Source organism: Theobroma cacao, chromosome 2 (genome assembly GCF_053813885.1).
Source record: "Theobroma cacao isolate CCN51 chromosome 2, ASM5381388v1, whole genome shotgun sequence".
NCBI classification, from domain to species: Eukaryota; Viridiplantae; Streptophyta; class Magnoliopsida; order Malvales; family Malvaceae; genus Theobroma; species Theobroma cacao.
In genome coordinates, this window is record NC_142640.1 from 48,870,314 (window position 1) to 48,891,373 (window position 21,060).

A 21,060-nucleotide genomic window follows, 5' to 3' on the forward strand; every position below is an offset into this window, starting at 1 on the left:
CAGGCCGCCAGCAATAGATGTTTACTGTGCCAGACTTTTTACTTTGGATCCCCGTGTTGGTCTATGAGTGATCTCAAAGTGTCATGTGTAAAAAGTTGCAAACGTAGATGGAGTAATTTTATTAAAATTTCAAGAGTTTAGTATCAAAGACGAAAAAATTTCTTAAGTAAAATAATATAATTAGTTTCTGTATTTCATCAAAATGATAGATTTAGCCTGTTTATAATAATTTATAAAAACTGAATCTTTGTACTTTTTAAAAATGACACTGTTAGTTTAATGTGTTAAAAGTTTTTTGTTTTCTTTACGGTGTTTGATTGTGCAAACGTAATTTTTTTTTGTTAATGTGATATTAAATATAATGACGTGGATATGATATTTTAAGAATGATGTAATAATAGTGTCGATATGACGCAATCAGTTATTGACATTGATTTTATAAGTGTAAATATGAAATTATAATGGTTTTAAACATGATTGGAAAATAAACAAACCAAAAATATGAATAGGTTTTTAGGATTTAGGGAAAGAGTATTATGAGATAGAGAAAAATTAAATTTTTGTACTTCGTAATTTAAAGCAATGAAAAAAGTGTTGTGAAATAGATAAAAAAAAATGTCACGTTGTTATTAACAGATCATCATATTTAATGTCACAAACATAAAAATTTAATATTATTAACAATTTGACTGACATGATCGATTTTAAAAAATATTAAAACTTAAATTTTATAAATTATTATATAAAAATTAAATTCATAAAATACAAAAACTAATTATATAATTTAACCAAAATTCTTCATGTTATTCATGGAAGGAACTTACTGTATATAGTGGGTTTGAGCCCTTTTATCTCTTTATTTAGTTTGATTTGACATTCTCTCTCATTTTATTTTTATCCATTTGCCCCTCTCATATTGTTACTTTTAGTGGATCACCTAGCCTCTTATGAGTTGGGCCTTTGGACCTACAAAAAAAAAAGTCAACTCAAGAAATTTCTTTTATATATATTTTTTTAATTTTACACTAGTATGTCTAAGAAAGTTGTAAAAGTTATAATGTCAAATACTTATTAACTTATCTCTTGCACTTACAATTTTAAAATATATATATATAAAAATTTCATTCAATCGATATTTTCATCATTTACCTTTTTTTATATAAAAATTAAAAAAAATCATATATTATAATTAGTTTTTAAAATTATATAGTCACGAGAGTTTGATATGTAATGCAATCTATATAAATTCCACAATCATGGTAGATAATTAAGAGTTTATAATTGGATAGAATTAGTCTAATTACTATTTTTTATTTAAAATTTTATCAAGTAAAACTACAATTAATTTCGTAAATTTTGCAAGTAAATTAAGGAAGGAAGGTTCCACCACAGTGTCCACGTCATCAAAGCAGGCGAAAAGAAAAGACGTTTCCTGCGTCCCATAAAAAGTCGTCGTCAATTCAGTACTTTTATCGACGAAGAATCCTGCGCAGCTTAGGATACGAAAACCCTTCGTTTTATCTTACGCCGAAAAAAAGTGCTCTCTTTGGAATCCTTTGTTTTCCTCTTAGTCCAAGTTGAACGACAACATCATCTTCTTCTTCTTTTATATTATTATTAACAGTTAAATCCCTGCTTAGGGTCTAATTACCTTTGTTGTTTTCTTCTTTGAATGTACCAAGTTGTTGGGTGCTTATCAATATCAGTAGTAATTTCCAGTTGATCACTCTTTTCCTTTGTTTTAAACTGTATCTTGGATTTTAAGGTATTGGATTTTCATTTTACATAATTTTCTATTGCAATATCATAGTATAATGAAAGAGGATGGGATTTTATTATAGAGTTTTTTCATTTTTGTTGGTTAAGTTTCCTTCGATCTTATTGACGAAGATGGTTTTTTTTAATGATCATATATTGTTAAATAAGTTATTGATGATCTCTTTTCAATTGCTGCCTATTTGAAGACCTCGTACTAGTTAGATCAATTTAATTTCAGATTTTTTTTCGTATTAAATGTGTGAAGATTTATCATTACGGTTATGTTAATATGTTAATCTTTTTTGTATCATAACGGTTCTTTATTCTAGCTTTATAACCTTTGAGTTGCTTAATAAAACCTTTGACTTAGTAAAAAAATAGACGACTCGGTTTTCATTCCTATATTGTTTTTAATCAACTTAATTAATTATATGCCATTATTGACAGAATTGCTAGGGATGCATTCCATTTTTTTTCTCTAATCAAGTTGTAATAGTGATTCTTTTTCAGGTTGAAATTGAAGTAGAAACTAAAGCTTTAGCATGGCAATTATCTGTTGTTGTATCCACATCAGGGATCATGAAGACGAGATTCCAACTTCTCATATTCGTAGCAGTCTCAAACGCATCATCCGTACCTTAGTGCGCAAGGTATAATGTCAAATTCAATGTGCTCTCCCTTGTTCAATGGAGGAAAGCAGGCCATTCGTATTCTGATCTCTATGTCTTTTTTAGCTTGCTTGATTATTGTTTCTAGCAAGTATCAATGCAATCTTTCGATGCGGTTACCATGACTGTAACTTTCTTGATGTCTTTTCCTTGACCATTATTACCTAGGTACCATGAAAACATTTCGACCAGTAGGTAAATGTAGCTTGATTCTCATGATAAGTAACCATAACCGAGATGTTCTTGCCAAATTTGGGGTGGATAGAGGGGTGATGTTCTCTGCATAGGCATGGTGGTAATATGAGGTGATATTGAGTATGCTTGAGTGTTTTTTTCTTTTAAGTTAACTGGTACCAGTAAGTAACCATGAACGAGAACATAAGAAGCAGAATTTTATATTAGCCTTGGTGGCCTCGAAAGGAATTAGCATTACTACTTAAACTTGGATATGATTTATGCACAATTGGTTTCTGATACGAGCAATTTGCTATAAGGCATCGTTAGTCTCCTGACTTGTGAAATTGTTAAGCAGCATACAGAACTATTCGGCAATGGGCAATCGGATGCCCCCGTTTCAACTGCTCAAGTGGCATCCCCTTTGAGTTTTGATGTTGCATCCGACGATATACAGCTTGACACTGCCACAACTCCTCCAAGACCCTTGCATTTTGCTGCTGATGCCACACGCCCCAGTCAGCAACAGGATGGACAAGTTAGAGAACACAAGAATAACCAAGTAATTGACCTGGAACATGCTAGTAAAGGAAACGAATCAGCTGAGCTTCAATGCGAAGGGATATCAACAGCATGCTGTTCAGAGCCACAATTGAAGTTCTCATCTGAGAAATCTGAAGCTGAAGTTGCTCGTGCCTGTGAAGAATCGGAAGATGATGTTTGTCCCACATGTCTTGAAGGTAAAACTTTTTGAATCTAGTAACATATTCTTGACTAGCTTTAAGAATGCATTTGTCTTTTTCACCCTAATTATGAAATCTGACATTAATTTGGATAAGATTGCTGATTCGCAACCAGCTTATAAATCAAGTAAATGTGGCTTTAAAGTATATTGGCCTACTTGGATTCACTACCCTCTGTTAATTTCTCCCATTCTTTTTTATTGCAGAGTACATCCCTGACAACCCAAGGATAGTTCTTCGATGTTCCCATAGTTACCACCTTGGTTGCATATATGAGTGGATGGAGAGATCAGAAAACTGTCCAATCTGTGGCATGGTAATTTATTTCTTATACGCTTTGATCCTTTTTCCTTAAGATTTAACAGTTGTTCTGAGTCCTGACAACTATTAGCTATGTAAACCAAACTGTCAAATTATCATGCATAAAACCATCAAGAACTAATCCAACATGTCATTCTTCAAACATCAAGAAGCAAACGGCTAAACAGGAGCTATCAGCTCTTCATGTGATAGGTGAACAATTTAAGTTGTGATGGGGATTCTATGCTTCTAGTGCCATATTTTGGTCTGAAGTTTCATGTCCTGATTGGGTTCAATTACCAAGTTTTCCATCATATTATGTTTTGAAGATTATCTCATTTCACAGCTCATTCATTGTATTGGCATTTTCTTGGAGCATCTGACTGATTATGTATTGATTTTCTAGGTGATGGAATTTCATGAAGCAGCTTGACAACATTGGATTACACATGAGACATCCAAAAGCCGATCGAAGATCATGAACAGATGATTTTGGAATTAGTTTATTAAAAGTTTTCCCCTTGTTCAAAATTGATGAGAAAGAACTACAGGTTGTATGTACCATTGCAAGAAGCATATGCTTATTCTTTATTATTATTATTATTAAAGAAAGAAAAAATTGACAGACAAATTTCCTTGTGATAAGCTCTTGTTTGATATACTTTTAATGTGTACTCACTATATATCAGTCCATTAACTCTATAGCTGCAATGGAAAGTCTTGTTATGAAATGGAACAACAAAGGCAACAACTGGATTTAAAATATATGAGAAATCCAAGATCCAAATATATACTTATCATCAGAATAGATATGTCAAATCAAACAGACATAAAACGCATGAGTTTCAAACAATTTATCCTTCTCATGCTTTTTCTTTTTTTTTTTTTTTTGTTTAACCATAATGCATCTATGTCCATATTCTTTAGCGGCGGGCAACAACAAGCATTCTTATATCGTACTACAATTCATGCAGCAAAGCATCCCAGATTGCACGAATAGATAGGTTCAAGGGTAAGCTCAAGTTCATTCCTCCTCATCTCTGGTGCTTCTTCCTGGTATGTTCCACTGCATGGTATAAGTAGAAATTAAAACCAGTAAGTAAATCAATTTTTTACCCAAGTTATACCCACTTTGCAGACAACCTACATTTTCCAAAATTATCAGAGACAAACACAGTTTAGAGTTACAAAACAACCATATTCTACTTTTGTTGGGTGAATCATAAACTAATAGCCTTCCTCTACTTATTTTCTGTTTTATGATGTGGGGACTTTTTTTGACAAGAGTCATCTTGTTTTAATCTGTTTAACAGTCGGTGCTACTGCTCTCTCTTTGAGTAGTAATTGTAATTATATTCACTATTAATGAAATATTTGATTTGCTAAGAAAAAAAATAACCTTCTTCTACCCTTTCAGTTAAAATAAAAATTAAGTATATAGCCCCATACTAAGGAGAATGGTTGTAGACTCTGAAATAGAATGTTTTCAATTGATACAAGTAAGAACACTTGATATGAAAAATCCTAATATCAGACTGAAAAAAGTCATCAAACACCGGACTGCATCCCATAGCTTGGCACTTTCTAAACAAAATATCAAAATTCGGGTCAAAATTACTGCCACGCATGAATCGTTTCAACCCCATCAATCTCAAATTTTAGTAAAAGAGCATATAAGAGCAAAAACTTCTCTAAAGTTATGCACAAACATAACATCACCGATGATTATTCTCAATTTTTCCATCATGTTAAAAATATATCATTTATCCTATGACCTAGACTGCTCGTTACAGCCAAGAGATGGTTACATTCTCTGAAATAGAATGTAGATTTAGCGTTGAGATGACCAGTTTAGTCAAACAAAAAGTCTTCCAAATAAAAGGGATATGAATTTATAGAGCGGAGGTCCACTATCATTCAAATTCATATCTTAGTAACATTTGTAAGAATGGAACAAAATCTATGTTTATGAAACTTTTAAAGAGTGATGCTGCACTAGTATCAAATGGCTTAAAGAGATGTTTACCTAATATTCAAACAAGGATGTGGCTGTGGCAGCAGAAAGGGTGATGTGTTGAGGCCATGGCCTTGCTGCCCCCACTGAGACTGCTGCGCAACAGTCTTCTCCTTCTCCTTGATCTACATGCAAAGACAGACTACTTTATCGTTATGTGTTTCACTTGATGGACGATGACATTTCACACTCAAGCTCTTAAAAATGATTTGATGTAGAAGAAGGAAGGAACAGTCTTCAATAAGTTACTTAAGGTAAAGGAGGTAAATCAATTACTGAGTTGGTATGTTGAATAGGTGTACTTGTCATTGTGGCCTTTTTTTTTTTTTTTTGCTCAATTATCATTTTATTGATAGTAACTGGTCTCAAAGGATCAGAATATGCACACCACGACTAAACCAGATAGGTCCAGTGATATAGAACTTACACGCCTGAAACATCACCATACACCACATAATAGGTTCATTGTGGCCTTTTAGTTGTGTGTTTTGGTGAGTATCTTGTAATTTATCTAAGGATATGTTTCCAGTTAAGGAAAGTTTAACAGGGTCTTTATATTCTCATATATTGGATTACTAGGCGTTTTCATTTTTCAGAAACGTGTATTTTCCAACTCATACTTATGAGTTGTGAAGCTGTTTATCTATTATCTATAAATAAAATGGATTGATTAAGCAAATAATAATAATAATAATAATGAAATCATGAACATGAAAAGGGTAATTCACCTGCTTTGCTAGCATGGTGTTTTGCTCCTGTATTGCCTTCTCCTGTCATAAACATGATTAGAGATTACATATGAACACGATTGAGAGTTTTTGTAATGGATCTCTCCATGTTGGCAAGCAAGTGATGTTCTGAGAGTCCTTACCTTTCTCTGAAGCTCAGATATAGACTCATACATGAGTTGGTTCTGCAGGAGCCACAAATTTCATCACTAAAACCGAAAAGAAACAACTGTAATTATACTACTATGACTGGAAAAAAGGACAACTGTTAAGCATACTTTTTTAGATCGAATGTGTTTAAGAGCAGTATCAAGCTGCTGCTCCAAATTCTGCAGCTCCTTGAGACTCAAAAAGTCTAAATCTTCTCCCATGTAGTGCCTGGACAGATTTAAAGATTCAACCAACTAATTAAGCATACGCTAAAAGAAATTCTAAACACAAGCTGCAATTTGAAGAAGGACATTGTCTCTCTTTGATAATGTGCATATTAAGCAACCAAGAAAGCATAGGCTGAAAGTGTATAGCTACTGTGCATATGGTGTAAAGTTTAACTTTTATATAGGGACTACTGTTTTGTACAGTAAACTTGGTTGCATTGGGATGAGTTTGTATTTAGGTAAGAATCAGCACTGGGTCGATGTCAAACAGAAAATTGTCAAGTCTGATCCTAAATGCAACCAGGATAGGTATGACCCATCTTTTGTATACGCAGGGCACCTACTGTCGGGGAACACCACCCATTGTAGCTCCCTGCTTGTCACCCATAGAAGGGTTCTTTCTGTAAACCCCTCTTATGATATGCTAACTTAACTTTGCCTCTCAAAAAAATAAAAAAAAAAGCAACCATGCAATCAGTTTTAAGTAGGTACCTGTGATTTTTCTGCAAGAGCTCAACCTTGGCCTTAAGTCTGTTATACTCCATGGTCCAGTTCCCCTGCACAGTAGCGAGGCAGGTTGTCAGGTTGTCAGGTTGTCAATGCAATGAATTAGCAATGCTAATGGTTAATTGACCTACTTCCAAAACAATAACTTTAATTTAAAGCTTCATGTTCATTTATTATTGTACCAGAAAACAACACCTATGAAAGTAATCAGGAGTTACAGAGACAGCTACCATTTAAATGCTGTAAATGTACTCACCAACCCCAATCCTTTTTTTGTTGTCAAAATGCTATTAGACACTGTATAAAAAATTATACTGAGAACTGCCAAAACTAAACAGACGTGGAAGGTGTACCTGAGATCCTGGCTGAGTAGCGACAAGCTGTCTTTCAGCATAAGAGTACCTTTCATAGCGTTCAAGTATCTTCTCCATGCTGTTGCAGGAAGGAAAAGTTAGCATCAAGGACCATACTTTTCAGTATCTCCTCTAGTAAAACTTGTTCTAGCTTTATTATCTTTTATATATATTTTTTATTAAAAAAAACCCATTTAAATGGACTATTTTTCATGCCATAATATGCAACCAAGTAGACAAATTCTCTCTTTTTTTTTTTTGCTTTATATTTTTCTGTTGATGCAAGAGAAGATCACCAAGATTCACTCTTAAAGCAACATCAACATTACAGTACACGATCAATAATTAGCTACTGATGATTTGTCAAAAGAAAAACATCAATCAAAGCCATGTGCAACAGTTTTTTTTTTTTTTTTAATGGTAAAGATCAGAAGAATTTATTAAAGAGAATCAAAGTAATCAAAGTCTGATCAAAGGAGAAAGATCAGAAAACCAGTCGTTCCAGAAACAACCCAGGAAGGAAAAAAAGAAAAAGAAAAAAAAAACCACATCTCAACAGCTGAGAAACGGCAGGCACCAGCAGAAACCAAGAAGCAAACCCGCTTGAGAGACAAAGATGACAAAAAGCAGGAGGGTCAGCCACCAAAAGAAAGCAAATCAAGAACAAAGGAGCCAGAAAGCACCACCCAGCGAGCCCATGGCAGGAGAAAAAGAAAAGGAAATCACAAGAGCAAAACAGAATCGAGCTCAGAAGGGAGAAGCAGGATCAATCAGAGATAGAACACAAAACCAGCAGAAGGAGAAAAATTACAGGGCAGAAACCAAAAGATTAAGAGAGCAGAATGAAAGGATGATCACGCCTCACTCCCTTGGCAAGAGAGTCAGCAAAGTAGTTTCCCAATGGAGGAGTATGAACGATCGACCATACAAAGGAGTTTCCAAATCCATGTGCAACAGTTAAAATCAATACTACACAAACAGTTGCATGACTAACTAATTAATTTCCAGTCACTGACTATAATTACATTAACTTAACATTCATAAATGCCTTCATTAGTCATAATTTTCACATAGGGATTGTTGTCTCACGTCCAACCTTAAAGTTTATATATGCTAATTCACCAACATATGTGAATTTCAAATACAATACGTGTGTACGTTCATATGTACCAGTTCTTTTTATTTGAATAAAATATATTTTTCATTGCCTTTTAACGCAATCGATTTGTACCATAAATATTTTATGCTTGCATTGTTACATGCAGCTATATTCTTGTTAGCATCAAAGCTTAATATTTGACATTAACTAAAAACCATGGAAGCAAACCTCTTTCTTCTTTCTTTCTTTCTGTCTATTTTTTTTTTCCTTTAATGGGAATTAAAGGACTCTACCCAATTAAAGCATGGAAGCAAATCCAAGCACTGAAGTCAACTCCCAGTGAGTTTTACTATCTTTGTTAAAGATATAACATCTCATTTTCAGTACAAATTAAGGCTGGGATTTCAGCAAGATTGAGCTATATAAATTACAATCATGTCCATATGGTGAAGGGAAGATTGAAAAATTATATAAAATATAAAAAAAATAACTTTTTTTCAAAACTGAAAGACTCAAAAAAGGAAACTTAAAAAATCAGAGGTCAAATCGTGTTTAATCGAGTATCACTGAACTGAGTCAGGATAACTTAGTCCTTGGTAATGGTGCTTCACAGCATGGGTTGAGCAATTTGGTTTGCAATGTAATGAGAATTATATGCCACTGCACAGAAATTCTTTAAACCCTCGCATCATAAAAAAGAAAGGTCAATATTGCTCTTTTGATCACAAAAATCTAGGATTTAGCCTTGCAAAAAGAAAAATCAGACCCCCCAACAAAATTAACTCTTACACTATCCAGTTTCATGCTTGTAACCTTCAATTTGTAATGATGTGATCTTTTTTTTTTTATAATTGGGAGAGGGGGATTCGAACTCTGCTCTTTAGGCAGAAGATCATGCACTAATCAATGAGCCAAATGCTCGGGTGCTTGTAATGATATGATCTTTTCCTTCTTTTTCATCAATTAAATTGCTTTATGTATCACCTAGTGAATATAAATAAGTTTGATAGGTAAAAGTTTTATTTGACAGTGCACAAGCTTATATTTAAATTCATGGATACATATATATAGATATATATATATATATATATATATATATATATATATATTGGTTGGCATTTTTTTTGGGCTTAATTAAAACCATATCAAGTTTTATTATTTTTCAAAAGTTTTTTCTTTTATAATTGAGCTTTTATTTATCCCAAAGAAACAGAAACCCTACTACAGAGAGAATGAATATATATATATATATATATATATATATATATATATATATATATATTGTAATTTGAATTTTAATTGGTTATGGACTCCCAATTCCATCATAATTCCTATTTTCATTGAGGATAATTAAATTAGTTGAGCTTTTATCTTCTCTCTATTAAATTAAAATCTGATTAAATATTTAAAAATTTTACTCATATATACTTCAAATTTTATATTTAAAATTAATAATTTATTAATAAAATAAAATATATGAAGAAAAATCACAGATATAAAAATTTTAAAAGAATCCTTATCATAGCTCCCCAGCTTAAAGGCAATTCATAAACCATTTAAAACAAATTATTTCATCATTTTTGTGTTCTTTTTTAATGCATTGGAATAAATATACAAGAAAGTGTAAGAAAAAAAGAAAGCTTTGCTGATTGCTCAAATGTCAACATTATAAACTGTTTATTGTATTTGGAAGATTTTATTCAAAGATCAAAAACCCTAACATATATATTTTTTTTTTGCTCGATGAAAAAGAAGATTTATTGACATCAAAATACTTAATATTTAGAAAACTAGAAAAATTAAATACTGAATATTATTAGTTTCAATCACTATAAGAACTGAACTAACATAATAAAAGAAACTATATTTAATACTTCTGAAATTTGACAATTAACTAAGTTGAGTATAATTAACTAGACACACTACTTTATAAATATAAGTTTCAATGTTAATTTTACAAATATTAAATTACATGTATATTATTAAACAAAAAGACTATAGATAAACTTAAGAAAAGCAGATCATTGAGATATAGTATAATATTTTCATACCACTTTCTCTAGTTTAGGCAGATATCAAGCTACATTTTTCCAGTCAGTCCTGGGATTCTCCTCTACGAAGGAATCTAGAGATATCAAGTGTAAACCCCTCACTTTGTCCCCCTCCCAAAAAAGGTGCAAAATGCCTCTTTTCTTTTCAAATTACCAAAAAGATACCCTCTTTTTGGCTTGTTAAAGTTTGGACTTTGGAGGTCCTGGATCAGAGTTCTACAAGGCCAGAGGTCTAGGTTCCAAGGGCTGGAGAAGAGAAGATGAACCGAAAAAGAAAAGAAGTAAATTAAGTAGCAAAAGGAGAGAAGATCTCAAGAAGGTGCAAGTTCTTCAGTTGATTTATTAATTGCAAGACAAATTAACCCTTTTTCCAAGAGAAAAAAAATCTAAAAAGAAAAAAGACAAATATATGCATACTTTAGGTTTCTTTTGAAGAAAATATAAATGTTACTTAGGGATGGCTTTTACCTTTCTTTTAAGATGGCAAAAGCAGACATTATTGTATTTCCTCCTACTTGAGAAAGTTAGACCGTCGGACTAAAACCAAATACTGAGAAGAAAATAAAGAAATAAAGAAGCAAATTCCTTGTTGTTCCGCTGGTCAATAACTTGGTATGCCAGATGTGACCAAACTTCCCCCAAAGGTTTCCCTTCTTTTGCTAGTTCAGGGTCCCTGAAACACTTCTAATACTGATATGGTCATGTTATATTATTAAAGGCCTTCTTTTAGCTAAACTGTTAGATGCCTTAATTTTTGCCTGTGAGCTTTGCATGAAATCCAGGGAACAGCTAAAAACCATGTTTTATATCTATTTTCAGCTCGTTGACTCTTATGAACAAGAACAATGAAAAGGACTCGGTGTATTCCTAGTTTAATCTTATGTCTTTTCGGTCTGAATATATCTTGGAAAGTAGTATGCAAAAACTATAGAAAAAGAATGTTATGTCTTTCTTTTCTTTGAAGGGGAAACCTGTACAGGAACATAAATTGGGTAGAGTTTGTAGAGAAGAAGAAGAAGAAAGATGTTTGCACCAAACTGAAGGGTGAAAAAAAGGCCTTAAAAGAAAAACTAACAAGCAGAACAGAAACAGGCCAAAGGAAGGGGAAAGAAAAAACCCAGAATAAAAGAAAATGGTTACCAGGAATCACTGGAGTATTCAAAGAGCTTCCCTTTGTGAGAGAAGACAATCAAAGCGACCTCAGCATCGCACAAGACAGAGATCTCATGAGCTTTCTTCAACAACCCAGCTCTCCTTTTGGAAAAAGTAACTTGCCTGTTGATCTTGTTCTCTATCCTCTTCAACTGAACCCTACCTCTCCCCATCTCTCTCTCTCTCTCTCTGTCTTTCCTTTCTTCTTGAAGAAAAGGCAAAAACCCAAGTGAACCCCGAAATAAGCAAAAACAAAGACTCTGAAACTGGAAAAAGGAGGTAGGAAGATCAAGTAAAATACCCAACTAGGAATTCCCTTTCCTCTTCTTTTTCCCTCTTCCTCTAGTTTGCTAAATGTGAAGTCTGTCTGTGAAAGCATGCACACATATATAGAGTAGGGAAAAATCCAGGGCACCAAACCAAACCAACAACTAAAAACAACCCAACCCCGAAATCCAGAAATAAAAAGCGGTTTTAGGGAAAGTGGGTTTGAGGTTTCGGTAAAAACCGGAGTGGTTTTTTTAAGAATGTGCTGTCGACTTTGCATTGGTTGGCATATCTGTCCAGTCGTTACTGTCTGCTGTCGGTACTCCACAATTTTCTATTTATTTTCTCTTCTTTTTTTTTTCTTCACTTCTCCTTCTTTTTTCTCCTAGATAGGTTCCTGCCAATATAGGCCTATAGATGCTAATATCTTCAGTGGCTGTACGGAACCCCTGACCGTCACACACTTCCTGCTGACGGCGGAGATCTTTTCTTTTTTTCTCCTTACAATTTTAATTATGTTTATTAAATACAATAGTTAAAATAAATAATTACTTTATATAAAATATATGAGTGAAACTAAAACCATCAAGTCAAGTGAAGCAGTTATGATAACATGTGGCTAGGGTACCGTTAAGTTATCTTTTCTTTTTTTTTCTTTCTTCTTTTGATAAGATAAGATACCTTTTAAGTACCTCGTTTATCTTAAAAGTTAGGTCTATACAACTTTTTCTTTATTTTCTTCCACAAAATGTCTATGGTCGGTAAGACAATATGTTATTTTCGAAATATCTTAATTCGAATTCAATTCTTTAATAAAATATTTAAATAAATTATTTGAATTATTATCTAAATTCATTCTTGAATATTTTAGACAATATCTTTTAAATACTTAAACTTGTTAAATATCTAATTAAAATAAATTTTTATATGTATTATTAATGAAAATTCAATTAATAAATTATAGTTATTTCACAAAAAATAAATTAAAGTCTAAAATCATATTTATAACAAGTTAATGAATTTTAGTAAAGATAAATTTATAAACAAAAATATATATAATTAAAAATTTAATAACAAAAAAAAATTATTATTTATAATTGAGTTCGGATAATGGATACTCTAAAATAACTACCCGACCTCAATTATAAAATACCTTAATCTTACTTATTCGTATTGAGTAAATAAGGTACCCAATAATAAAGTTATGTCTTGATTTATTTGTGTTGATCAACTAAATGAACGTTTATATGTTTCAAAAAAATTAATGACCATACCTACCTAATTTAGAATTTTAGATTTAAAAAAAATAAATATTTTTTATTTTAATGAAAATTCTTGATTGGTTGAGAAAAAAAAATAAATGCATATAAATTTGTTGTACCAATTCTTTGCCAAAGATAAATAAATAAATTTTATTTTACTTCGATGTTATTTAATTTTTCCTACTATTTATAGCTAAAATACATATTAAATAAATTAATTAACAAATAAAAATATGTACTTCCTTTTTCTTTCTGCTTCTAGTTTATATTTGTTATTATACTTATATTCTAGTTTATATTTGTTATTATACTTATAGATGATATTCTTTTCTATTTTACATATAGGCTAGTAGCATTATGGTATGAACAATAGAATTGAATTTATTATTCTTTATTTAAACTATATGGTATTAATGTCCAATAACTAGAATAGTATAATTGTATACATTAAAATATGTTTTACGTGTTAGAATTGAGTCAACTTATTGGATTAATATCAGCATATTTATATTCATCCTTCACTATTCTATAGATACACCCATAGTCAAATAGTGTCTATCTCCCTAAATATGATTAAAATATCCACATATTGTACTGAAATAAAAGAACAAAAATATAATAGTTACGCATGATAATTTGAATGAATATAAGGTATATGTATCTCCTTTTCAAATTTAAATTTCGCTCTCTCAAAATTTTACTTGGTGACAAATATTTATTAGAATTAATCTAATCAATTTATCAATTGGACCAGTTGAGTTCCTCTTAAGAAACTCAATATTCTAATTATTTTAGTTTTGAAATTCAATTCCAAATTATTTAATCCATTGAACATATTTTATACTCTCCTACGCACTTGTAGTTGTAGGGTGTCTACTTGAATTTATCTTTCTTTTTTAATTTTCTATAATATAATGATTGAAATGTCTAAATATTGTACTAAAATTTAAAAAATACTATTTTTTTTTTTTTACTCAGCCAAAATAAAATTTCATTAAAATCACTGTGACTACAGTAAATGCAAGTCTAAAGGCTAACTAGTACAAGCCTCTGCAAGCAACAGTTAACAACCTATTGCGACAAAAAGACTAAAAAGAAGCAACATAGTGAGGAAAACATCAACATAAAGAGAGAGCTCGAAGATAAGACTAACAATGGAACATAAAGAAAGACAGCAACATAAGAAACATTCAGCACCTTACGAGCTCACCACCAAGCAGAGAAACGAGCAGAGACATCAACACCATACCTAGCTAAGGAGTCAGCGAATGAATTACCTTCTCTAAAGAAATACCAATTTATTACAGTTCAATAAATCAGTATCTCAAAAACAACTAAATAAGCACCTTCTTATCGTCAGCTCTCAATTTAAATATTTGGCTAAATTCTGTATGTGTATGCATACACACACACATATATATATTCAAGTAGAGAATTGCAAAATCAATCAATCCAATTAAGTGCAATTTTAAAGTTTTTTAAGTGTATTAATTTCATATAATTATGATTTTAGGCTAATTATATTATTTGTTCATGAAACCAATCAAATATTTATATTTCCTCTTTTCTTTTCTTTTTCCAAAATCCAATTGTTTGTGTTATTAAAGCTTGATTGTCAAATTTTGATAATACACCCAATGAAACCTAACCCCATTGACAAGAAAAAGATCAAGTATCTAGTTAATTTAATTATAATTATAATTAATTTAACCTTATATATATTATTATTTTTTAGTTATATGTTATTTGATTATAATTATAATTCTTTCCCACATGCATTTATTCCTTGTATTTTCTCTTTTTTGTGGTTGATAACTAATGTAAAATTCTATTAGCACGTTTGCTTCACAGAATATAATTAAATATAATAGAATAGGTGGTATATGAGAATAGAATAAGGTAAAAATATAATGGAAATGTTATTATATAATTTAGTTGACGGAATGGAATGATCTAGAAATTGTTATTATGACTTAATGTAATACTTGGTTGGTAAAAATAATTTTGGAATAACAAAAAAAATGTGATAAAAAGACAAAAATACTCTTTATTATAATATATGATTAATTTATTTTATTTTTAAATATGATTTTTTATAATTTATTTAAAATATTAATAATTAATAATTTAAATATTAACATTTTTAAATATGAATATTTTTATAATTTAATCATTAATATTTTAAAATACTAATATTTTATTTATAATTTAATTATTATTATAAAAATATTAATAATTGTAATTAATTTTCAAATTTAAAATATTAATTTTTTATAATATATAATTAAAAACTTAAAATTTTTATTATAATAAGATTTATTTTTAAAAAACAAAATAACCTTTATATAATTTAGTAAAATTTATGCCAAAAGACAAAAATAATAAATTTTTTCTTTTATAATCATTTAATTTTTATCTTCATTGAAATGTTAAAATTTTAAAAAATTAATAATTTATTATTAAAATTTTAGTATAATTATTTTATATTATTCTCTATTTTTATTTTTCATTTTTAATTTATATTTTCATTAAAAATTTAAAATATTAATAATTTAATAAGTTAACCATTAATATTTTAAAATTTTTTATTATTTTATTTAGAATTTAAACATTATATGATTAAAATATTAACATATTAATGATTTTTAAATTTTTAAATTTAAAATATTAATTTTTAACACTTTGTAATTTGTTATGAAAAATAACCTACAAGAACAAATAAAGATAACTTGAAAGAATAATTAAAGAGAAAAAATAAAGTATTTAAGGGGAGAGAAGAGATTTTGTTGAAGTGTGTTTTTACAAATGAACTGAGAGAGCCTATTTATAGATAAACAACTCCCTTATTTTGATAGAATTTATAAGATGAAAATAAAACTTAAAGATTAGATGAATTAAATCCTAATCCAATCTAATTTACATCAAATCTAGATATAGATAACATAAATGGATATTCACAAAAATATTCATAACATAATTAAAGTATTAAACATTTTTGTTTTAAATTCTTATAAAGGGCATTTTAGTTTTATCCTCAATCATGAAATAGTAAATATCATGGAAAGTTGATTTTAATTAAGCATGATTTTTGGTTGATTTTGAAGAATAGCTAATATTGAAGGATAGCTAATCTTTAGGACAATTACCAACCGAACAAGGGAAAAAATAATAAATGAGAATAAAAAGAGAACAGCTTAACTATTCTTCGTACCAAACATGCTATATAAGACTCTGTTATTATGATTGGGTTGTGCACTTGTTATGTACCTTGGAGATGATATAAAACTCTAGCAGCCTATGGTGCACTTGTTATGCACCTCTGCTTGTTATTTTTGCTCTGTTCATGCACTTTATCCCAAAGTTTTATAGGCTGAACTCACTACATAATTATTTAAGTGATATTAATGAATATATCTTCATGATGGAAAAAAAAAGAAAAATAATTTTTGTTCGTACATATAATATTATAATAACTAATTGCAATAGAATAAAATTTACTTGTTAAGCTTATTAAGTTTATTATTTATGATAAAAATTTTATACTAATCTTATAATATTATAAATTATATTTTGGATTTAATTCACCTAAAAAAATTACTTATATGAACATAATAAAATAATATTTTTGAAATCAAATTCATATCTAAAAAATAAGCTTAAACCTAATCCAACGAGTTTAGAACTCGAACAGGTAACCCGACTCGTGAATAACTCTAACAATTAGACGATAAAAATCAGATCATTGTATTTAATAAAACAAACCAAATCAAGTATCAAATAGTTTAAGAATTTACACATAAGATTACGTCCAAAAATAAAAAGTAATTAATAAAAAAAAAAAGCAAAAACTTTTGATGGGGTGTGACCAAATGAGTGAGACTGATGGATCAGCCTCTTTTATTGGATGTATATGTATAGAATGAGAGATCAATGTGGTCCTAAAATTCTGTAACATCAATCAGACTTCTATTATTGTACTGAGGCATCAATTTTCACCGACAAGCTTGCCTCTAAAGCATTCTCTTCAAATCATCATTTTTCTAATTTGCATAACACAGAATATAATTAGGAATAATATATTGCAATTAAAGCTTGCTATTTAAGATTGTTAATTCTATATATTTCCTAAAGATTAGAGTTTCTGCTTTCCATAAAAAAAAAGTGAATAATTAGGAATATAATAATGATTAAAATTTATATTTAAATATTTAATTTAATAGTAATTACATATATTTTTATACTAGAATCTCCTTTTTCTCGAAAACTTAATTAAAAAAAAGTTAATATTTCAATATATCAACATTTTGGATAAAATCTCAAACCTGCTAATTGCTAAACTCTTTGCATATTGATGCTCCTTTCACTCACGTCAAGCATGAAAATATGGCTGACAAGTGACGTCTTGGCAAAGGAGGGTCCTTGGCTTGCCTTCTGCTGTCTGTTATCTTCGTCTCTTGCTCCTCTGCCAGCTGATCTCCTTTTATTCTGGCTTTGCTGTCAGCTGTTTTTGTACACTGTTGCCCTCTGTTAAAATATGCTTCAGCTCTTCCAAAGAAAGCAAGGGAGAAAATAAAAATTTATATTTAATGTATGGTCAATCTATATAAAACATCATTTAATTATATTCAAAAATATTTTTAAAATCATGATTTTTTTTTAAATTCTCAATTTTTTAAAATTTATTTGTTAACGATATGATAAAATTTTATTTTATTTTATTTTATTTTTTGAAAAGTAAAGTAACATATTTCATTAATGATAAATTTGACAAAAACTATCGCTTTAACCTAAATTATAAACATTCTGGTTGCACTTGAGATCAAACACATGTGCCCAAAAACAAAGTCCTGCAAATAACAAGGCAGAGTCTCTCCCTGAGAATCCCAACACAACCAGACGTTCACCATAGATACAGAAACTCATGTATAGTATAAATATATAAAACTTAGACATTGACACTATATCAAATATAAATTTTACAAAAAAATTTATCAGTAATTTTTTTTCTTTTTTTTTTTATCTCAGTTTGCTCTACTTGTTTTCTGTTTCATGATGTGGGGACTTTTTTTTACAAGAGTCATTTTGTTTTAGCCTGCTTAACAGGCGACGTCACTGCTTTCTTTTTGAGTAGCAGTTGTTACCTTTTGTAATTATATTAACTATCGATGAAATCCTTGATTGATTGAGAAAAAAAAAAAAACCACCGAGGGTCGAAGAGTGAAGGAATAAATTCACATTTTCATGGCAATGCTAAATTGAGCTATATTACATTATGCTTGACATATATGTTAAGTATACAACCGAATTTCTTTCCCCTTCGTACCCAACATGAAAACATTAATGGGTTTGGTTGAGAATCCTCTATCTGAACTTGTTCATGTCAAAAATGGGGGACAAAAAAAAGCCCCTTTTCTTATTAGAGACAGCAAAATCAAGGCAAATAACTGCAGCCCTCCAAAGATGATGACAATATATCTTTTTTATTCCTTTTTTTTTATTATTTTAGTTGTGGCATTTTCTTTTCTTTTTACCTGTTGAAGCTGCACAAGCTTCATATTATTGGCAATAGATGATAAAAAAAGTGAAAACAAGAGAATCTCACGCTCGTGGGTTGAAAAATTTTGATGCCAATAATTCGTTTTCTTCTTTTTGCAAGGGATTTTTTCTTTCTTTTTGGCTTTCGTCATTGTACTTTACATGTGAGCATCTATCAAAAATTTTAAAATTTTATAATATATTCTTATTTAAAAAAAAATTATGATTTTACCCTTAGAACAATTTTTTTGTTAGATGAAATGTCCACACAATAATTAGTGAACAACTAATTTTAATAAATTTAGCAATTAAAATAAAACTTATTACAGTAAAATTATTCCCTAAACCCCACTGCCCCAAGACCTCACAATCAGCTCACTTCACCCTCCCAAACGTAAAATTCTAACTTTACCACTACACATGAGGAAAAAGGCAAAAGCCTAACCTTTTACTAGAGTTTGCAAGACGGGACTCACTGTTTTTGGTTCCAACAATTAATGGTTCTTCAATGAAGGAAACTAACAATTGAAAAGAAATATGGTTATGGAAAATGGAAAAATGGAAATTGGTGTGAAATTAATGTTATACCATTCTCGGCCATTGGATTTGGATGGATCTTTGTATTCGGAGACTTGGGAGTTAGGGAAAGTAATTAAGATGGTCCAACATCTACACTTATAGTATACCTTAAGCATATGTTTTTGTCGTCCTTATTTTGTACATAAAGAAAATTGAGTTTTTTTTTTTTTAAATGGGCCATATGCATAACGTGTTTTTTACAATAGATTTCCTCATAATTTTAACTATTTTTAGTTAAGAGAATTAAAATTTAGACAAAATTACCCTTAATAAAATCGACCCATTTATTTGATTCCGCGTCTCAACCTGAAACCTATTAACGGGTCAAGTATGTTTAGGTTTACGCCTTAAACTAACTCATATTTTTTGATATTTCCTCACCAGACTATTCATATCTGGAGTGTTCCTTACTAGAAAGAAAAACATTTAAGCATTTTGATCATTTTGAAGTAATTTTTGATATACAAAGAAAACTTGTGAGCGTTTTGAGCATTTTTAAGTATTTTAGAGTGATTTTTGATATATGAAGAAAAACTTTTGAACATTTTAAGCATTCATATTCATTAATTATGTTGTTAAATGGAATATGGTATATCGTTTGAAATTGTTGATCTTACTAAATGGAATTCAGTAATTTTGGTGATTTTTGAAAATTACGTGACTAATTTTTAAGTATTGCGTGACTGACTTTGGATATTGTGTGACTGACTTTGGACATTGCGTGATTAGTTTTTTATAAGGCATTGCGTGACTAGTTGATAGACATTGCGTAACTGACTTTGAGTATTGCGTAAATAGTTTCTGATAAGGCATTGCGTGAATAGTTTCTGATAAGGTATTGCGTGACTAGTTTCTAATAAAGTATTACGTGACTAATTAATAGGCATTGCGTGACTAACTTCAGGCATTGCGTGACTAGTTTTTGATAATGTATTGCGTAATTAATTTCTGATAAGGCATTGCGTGACTAGTTGATAGGTATTGCGTGACTTATTAGTAAGGCATTGCGTGACTTATTAGTAAGGCATTGCGTGACTTGTTAGTAAGACATTGCGTGACTAGTTAGTAAGGCATTGCGTGACTTAGGCATTGCTTAAAAATCAGTCACACAATGTCTAAAAATCAGTCATGTAATGCCTAAAATCAATCATATAATGCCTAAAAACTAGTCATACAGTGATTAAATCACGCAATACCTAAAAACTAGTCTCGCAATACTTAAAAACCAGTCTAATCAATTTCAACTTCTCAATTTTGGGATTCTATGAATAAATCAATAAATTCAAGAATCTAAAACACATATTATTTTTTTTTGCTAAGTCATGAAATTGTGCATTTCATAAAAGATAGGTTACAAAACTCCATAACCCTTCAAAGCAAGAGAAAATATATCCCCATCAAGAGGGCTTGCTCACTCCCCTTATACAAAAACAAAATATACCCTCTTTACAAAATATTTTCTGAACAATTTCAACTCAAAATCTCATTAAAAA

The 21,060-nt window shown here is 30.0% G+C and overlaps 2 protein-coding genes across 2 annotated transcripts; one reads left to right on the plus strand and one right to left on the minus strand.

The window, feature by feature from the left end:
- The first annotated feature begins 2,300 nt into the window (after positions 1-2,300).
- Positions 2,301-4,076, plus strand: LOC18610205 (E3 ubiquitin-protein ligase). The gene is made up of 4 exons (XM_088803592.1): positions 2,301-2,408; positions 2,959-3,340; positions 3,550-3,659; positions 4,050-4,076. Exons 1-4 carry the CDS (start codon positions 2,301-2,303, stop codon positions 4,074-4,076), a joined length of 627 nt encoding a protein of 208 aa, XP_088659718.1.
- Positions 4,077-4,524: 448 nt separating this feature from the next.
- LOC18610206 (agamous-like MADS-box protein AP1) lies at positions 4,525-12,097 on the minus strand. The gene is made up of 8 exons (XM_007045734.3): positions 11,913-12,097; positions 7,623-7,701; positions 7,255-7,319; positions 6,664-6,763; positions 6,529-6,570; positions 6,386-6,427; positions 5,670-5,782; positions 4,525-4,709 (listed from the first exon to the last, which is right to left on the minus strand). Exons 1-8 carry the CDS (start codon positions 12,095-12,097, stop codon positions 4,610-4,612), a joined length of 726 nt encoding a protein of 241 aa, XP_007045796.3. The 3' UTR covers positions 4,525-4,609.
- Between the last annotated feature and the right edge of the window lie 8,963 nt (positions 12,098-21,060).